This window comes from Pinus tabuliformis, chromosome 8 (genome assembly GCF_031772625.1).
Source record: "Pinus tabuliformis cultivar Carrire ecotype Pingquan chromosome 8, CPIR1, whole genome shotgun sequence".
NCBI classification, from domain to species: domain Eukaryota; kingdom Viridiplantae; phylum Streptophyta; class Pinopsida; order Pinales; family Pinaceae; genus Pinus; species Pinus tabuliformis.
In genome coordinates this window covers 2019625107-2019630768 of record NC_142294.1, presented here as the reverse complement: position 1 = coordinate 2019630768, position 5662 = coordinate 2019625107, and the positions used below count along the sequence as shown (strand labels likewise).

At 48.3% G+C, this 5662-nt stretch overlaps 1 protein-coding gene across 1 annotated transcript; it reads right to left on the bottom strand.

Annotated features, from left to right (window-relative positions):
* Nucleotides 1-672: 672 nt before the first annotated feature.
* On the bottom strand, nucleotides 673-4626 carry LOC149244522 (uncharacterized). Its single transcript, XM_089371567.1, has one exon. It carries the CDS (start codon nucleotides 4624-4626, stop codon nucleotides 673-675), a length of 3954 nt encoding a protein of 1317 aa, XP_089227693.1.
* Between the last annotated feature and the right edge of the window lie 1036 nt (nucleotides 4627-5662).

The following is a 5662-nucleotide window of genomic DNA, read 5'->3' as shown; positions in this document are numbered from 1 at the left end:
ACCTGAATTGGTGTTGCTCTCGCCCTCCTATGGCAGTAGCAGCAGCAACAATGATGGTGCTCATCTGCTGCTGGGCGTCGTGAGGACGCTCCTCGCCCAGGTCCCCTCCTGCTCGTCTGCCGCTCTCGTAGCTTGGCCATGGATCCCCTTCCGCCTTCCTCTTGTTCCCGGACCGCTGTCGAAGGATTGAGGACCCCGTAGAGACCGGTGAGGGAATGTAGTAACTGAATTGTGACAGAGGAATAATCACAGAGCGGATTTTGCCACAGACCACACACAGGAGGAGCGGCTTCAGAGCAAAACTCTGCCACAGACCACGCACAGAATGACCGCCTCGCCTCCAATTTATTCCAATTGTCCTTAATGTGCCTCTTCTCCCCAAGACATTCCCCTGAGTAGCAGCTACAGAGTGCTGTGACTGCCCTGCAAGGTGGTGGATCATCCACCCAATCCGTTTCCTTCTGAACCTGCAACATTCCCTTCTCACCATGCTTATGAATTTGTAGTGCGTTGCCTGCCCCTTGAAGAATCGCTGCAAAACCTCGAAACGAGCATGCCTTAACTGCTCTCTGTCCCTCCATCGATTCACCCTGCTCGGCATTGAATGCCAAGAGCTTGGGCAGCCAAACCATATCCCCTGGCGGCGAAGACCCATTACACTTCCCATAACACTTAACTGCTGGCACGGGGCGGCACATGCTGGGCATGTGGCTCGCCTCCATGTGACGTGCCCTCACCCACATCCGGGGATTCAGCATCACTTTGGAGAAGACTCTCACAGTCCTGAGTCTGTTGATTTCTTGGGATGATGTCCAAATTACCTGTTAGGAGGGTTCGGTTGCTTTCCACCCCAATGTTGGCTAGGAGATCGGCTATCTTATTGCCTTCTCTCCATGTGTGGTGAAAGGAGAGGGCCCTATGATTGCGCATCTCATGTCCAATGTTGTTTAGCCTTGCTTCTAGTCTCCAACTGTGAGCAACTTTTCTGGCTTGAGAGCCATTCTGAATACGGGTGGCCATGTTGATGATGATCTGGGAATATCCCTCCACCATTAGTGGTTGAAGATTGAGTTCCCTGGCTAATGAGAGCCCTTGCCAAAGTTCCTCCAGCTCGGCCGAGTTATTGGTGTCCCATCCGATATTGCCAAAGTAAATCTGCAAGGGGGAGCCTTTATGATTTCGAATAATACCTCCAAATCCTGCTGGACCCGGATTGCCTTTGGAGGCTCCATCAAAGTTGAGTTTGTAAGATTTGATGGGTGGGGGGGTCCATCTGCTGTTTTCCTTGATGTTGCAGTTTGTTCTCTGATGCATAGCATATTCTTGAGGAAGCTGCAGCTTCCAATTGTCGAGGATATTTTTCTCATTGTCTGTGGTAGGGAGATCCTCTTTTGTCCAAGAACGAAGAAGCATGGTTTCTCTGAGATTGCCATGCAATCTGCTCCATATTACCTCAATGTGAGAGCTCTGGTTTTTGAAAATGCGCCGATTCCTTTCCTTCCAGATATTCCACAATGTTGTGCCTGGGATGATGTTCCAGAGGTAATTGAGAATCTCACAGCCATAAGGATTTTTTGGCCACTGTCGGATGGTATCAATGATATCGCCATCTCCTTTGCACCGCTTTTGGCATCTGAAGCTAATCTTTTCCCAAAGTTGTTTGGCGAGTGGGCATGTGTCCAAGAGATGCTGCAGGGTTTCCTCATTTTGAAAGCAGTTGTGACATATTGAGGGACCCTGGAAACTGCGTCTTCTTAGCCTGTCCCAGGTGAGAATCTTCTTGTGTCCTACCATCCAGAGGAAGTGGGAGATTTTGGGCCATGCTTTAAAGCTCCAAATTCTCCCCCAAAGAGGATCCGGCCTGTTGGGGAAGTCGCCTATTAGATTGTAGGCCTCGGAGGTGGAGTAGGATCCTTTAGGTAGATAGCCCCATCTGAGTATGTCATCGTTGTCCTCATATCGAATACTCCTCTTCCTTAACTCGTTCTCGAGTTCTACTACTTCCTCAGTGTTTGAGTTACTGGTTATTTGGTTGCCCGGTAGCCACTTTCTGAATCCATTTTCCGTTTCTTGTGTCCAGAACTGGTGGACGGTAGCCTGCTGCTGCTCCTGCCTGTTCTGAGTTATCTCTGGGGAAAGAACACTAGAGAGGTTGGGCATTTGATTCCAAGCGTCATTCCAGAAACGAGCAATGTGACCATTCTTGATTTCCCAAAAGCTATGCTTTTGTATGAGCTGATAATGCTGCTTGGCGGCGTTCCAGATTAGCGACCCTCTGTCAGTGGGTGTGAATCTGATAAGCTCTTCTTGGGGCCTGTTGTTGGCATATTTGGCATTCCATATTTTAGCCCAAAGCTTGTCTAGATTAGTCACCCATTGCCACCATATCTTAGCGTTCATAATGGCATTGCTGTACTCAGGATCTCTCAGTCCAATGCCTCCCTTGATTTTGGGCATGCAGACAGAATCCCATTTCACCAATGCCCATTTGCGATTAGTGGCTGAGCTACCCCATAAAAAGTCTCGCTGCAGATACCTCAATCTTTTTAATACCCATTTTGGTGTCGCCGGGATAGAGAAGAGATAGAGAGGCATAGCTTGGAGGACGGACTTTATAAGCACCACCCGACTAGCTAGATTAAGAGAGCGGTGAGTCCAAAGAGTGAGTTTTGACTCAAGCTTCTCTAACAGAATGCGCCATGCAGGCTGCTTTAAGGCAGAGGCAGTGAGGGGCGCTCTAAGGTAATTGGATGGGAGTGAGGCAGAGTGGAAGCCCAGGATATGAGACACAGCAGATTTGACCGACGGAGGGGTGTGGAAGAATAAGATTTGAGATTTGGAACAATTGACTTGGGTAGCAGAAGCATCGGAAAAATCATTGAGCAGAGATTTCAACTGGGAGGCTTCCTGAACCGATGGGTAGCCATAAAGCATGGTATCATCAACAAATTGCTGATGGGAGGAGGCAGGGGAGTTGTGGATGGAGATTCCTCTGAGTTGATGAGAATGGAGGGCATGCTTGATATGCCTACCAAGACCTTCAGCCATAAGCACAAAGAGGAAGGGGGAGAGGGGATCCCCTTGTCTTATGCCCCGGGAGGGCTTGAATGGATGGGAGGGAAGACCATTGACAAGGATTGAGAAATGAGTGGAGGTGATAAGGCTCATGATCCAGCGTACCCATGTGGAGCAAAATCCAAAAGCTTTCAACATATGATGAATATAGGACCAGCTGAGCTTGTCGAAAGCTTTAGAGGGATCTAGCTTGAGTAACATACCTTCTTGCTTGGATTGTTTGAGCGAATGAATGATTTCATGCGAGAGGATGATACCGTCCATTATCTGTCTGCCTTCGACATATCCCGACTGTTCCGGAGAGACGAGCATGGGTAGAATAGGTTTTAACCTGTTAGCAATGACTTTGGATATGACTTTATAAATGACGTTACAGAGAGCAATGGGCCTAAATTTATCAGGTGTAATGGAGTTCTCCTCTTTGGGGATGAGGGTGATGAACGTGGAGTTGAGGGAGGGGAGGAGCCAGCGTAGAGCCCTGGATTCCTCTACTATCTGCCAAACCTCCATTTTAATCATATCCCAGAAAGCATGAAAAAACGTGGTTGTGAAACCATCTGGGCCAGGGGCCTTACCTTCGTTGAGCTGCGTCATTGCCTCATCTACTTCCTGGGGAAGAATAGGGCGCATGAGAATCTCGTTGTGTTCTTCTGCGACCAGCTTGGGTATGTTACTGGTTATTTTTCCAATCGCCTGCTGCCAATCCATTGCCTGCTCCTGGTGTACCAGCTTAAAATGATTGAGGAGGGTCTTTTCTATTTCCTCATGCTCCTCCACTTTTGCCCCTTCTTGGTTCTGGATGAAAGGAATATTATTGTGCATCCTTCTCTGTACTATAGTTCTGTGGAAGAACTTAGTGTTGCGCTCTCCTTCCTTGAGCCACCTAACCCTTGACTTTTGCCTCCAATATATCTCCTCCTGTTTTCTCCTTTCTTTAAGCTGATCGTGTATGTGCCGTTCCTGATCCAAAGTTGCTTCCGTGTGCCCTTTATTAATTATTTTCTGATGGAGATCCTTCAGTTCCTGATTTAGCTCCTGCTGCGCCTCAAATATGTTCCCAAAAGTCTCCCTATTCCAGCGTTTTAGGTGACTTTTTAAGAACCACAACCTTTGCTGAAACCGATACATTTTTGAACCCTCTGGTGGGATGAAGGAGGCCCAAGTGGTTCTGATGAAGTCCTTGAATGCAGGATGAGTGAGCCAAAATGCCTCGAAGCGGAAATGACGTTTGGTTCGATCCCCTGGTCTCTGCCATTGCAGAGCTATTGGCCAGTGGTCCGACCCAGTGTGGGCTAAGATTGCAGCCGTGAGATCGCCTCCGAGATGCACCGCATTGTCCGAGATCAGAAAGCGATCAAGTTTAGACGCAATCTGATGCTTGCCCCCTCTGCGATTGCTCCAGGTGAAGGTGCCATTACAGAATGGCAGATCTATGAGAGAGGCCGATCGAATGAAGTCCTTGAATCGATCTACCTCTGGCTCTAGTCTGGTTCTACCTCCTAACTTCTCCTCGATTTTGGTTATCATGTTGAAGTCCCCCCCACGATCCATAGTGGATGCGGCCGATTTATGCTTAGTGCTTCAATGGTATCAAGGAGCGCACTTTTACTTCCCGAATCCTGCGGAAAATAGACATTGGATAGATTGCCATGAATGTTGGTGCCTAGAATGTGAAAGGTGGCCTGTATTAGGTGATGGGAGGCGTGGAAATCTGTGAGTGAAACAGCTTGGGTGTTCCATGCTATTGCTAGCCCCCCAGAAGCTCCCGTGGCATCTACAGCAACCGATCTGCATCCTGGCCAAGCTTTCGAGAGAATGCGGCCCAGCGTAGTACTATTGCATTTGGTTTCCTGGAGGAAACACATCTGCGGTTTTTCCATCTTGATCATGTTTTTCAACATCCTAAGTTTCCCTGGGCTATTGAGCCCTCTTAAATTCCAAGAGATGAGCTTCATGGTTCAACTAGTATGGGCAGGACTATAATACTTCGTCAGCTTTGCATATCTACCGGAGTCCACCAGGATTTTTCCAACCTCTATTGTTCCCTGGAGATCTGTCTTCCGCCCTCTTTTTTTGGAGTCCTTTGGACGCATGCTGCTATCCCAAGTGCTGCCAGGCTGTATGCCGAGCTGGTTTTGGTGGTAAGCTCTGGAAATGACCTCTTCCAACTTTTCTAGATCTGTCTCAGAGATGGATTCATATGCTTTTTTCTTGCAAGCTAATTCCAGTTCTATAATGTCCAATCCATGCAGATCAATGCTCTCTGGCTCTTCCTGCATATTTTGTACTTGACTGGTTCCCTCTTGATTGGTCTCTGTATCCTGCGGCGGGATTATCGTCCCATCCATCTTCATTTCCTTGGGGATCGCCGTCGCATCTTCCGGACTCCGACTAAGGATAATAGGGATGTTCATGGGAGATTTAGACGGGGGGGGGCGGGTGGAAGTGGAAGGGCGAGCAGGGATATTATCAGAATCATGAGGCTGATCCTCTGTAAAATCGCCTAAAATGTCAAAGCTATTCTTGGATGCAGGATGATGAGGATGGGTAGATTGGGGTTTGGATCCATTCTGATGCTTTTTGTGCG

Excerpts from the sequence above, each read along its gene's own strand:
- LOC149244522 (XM_089371567.1), bottom strand. The coding sequence starts at position 4,626 with ATGGATCGTGGGGGGGACTTCAACATGATAACCAAAATCGAGGAGAAG.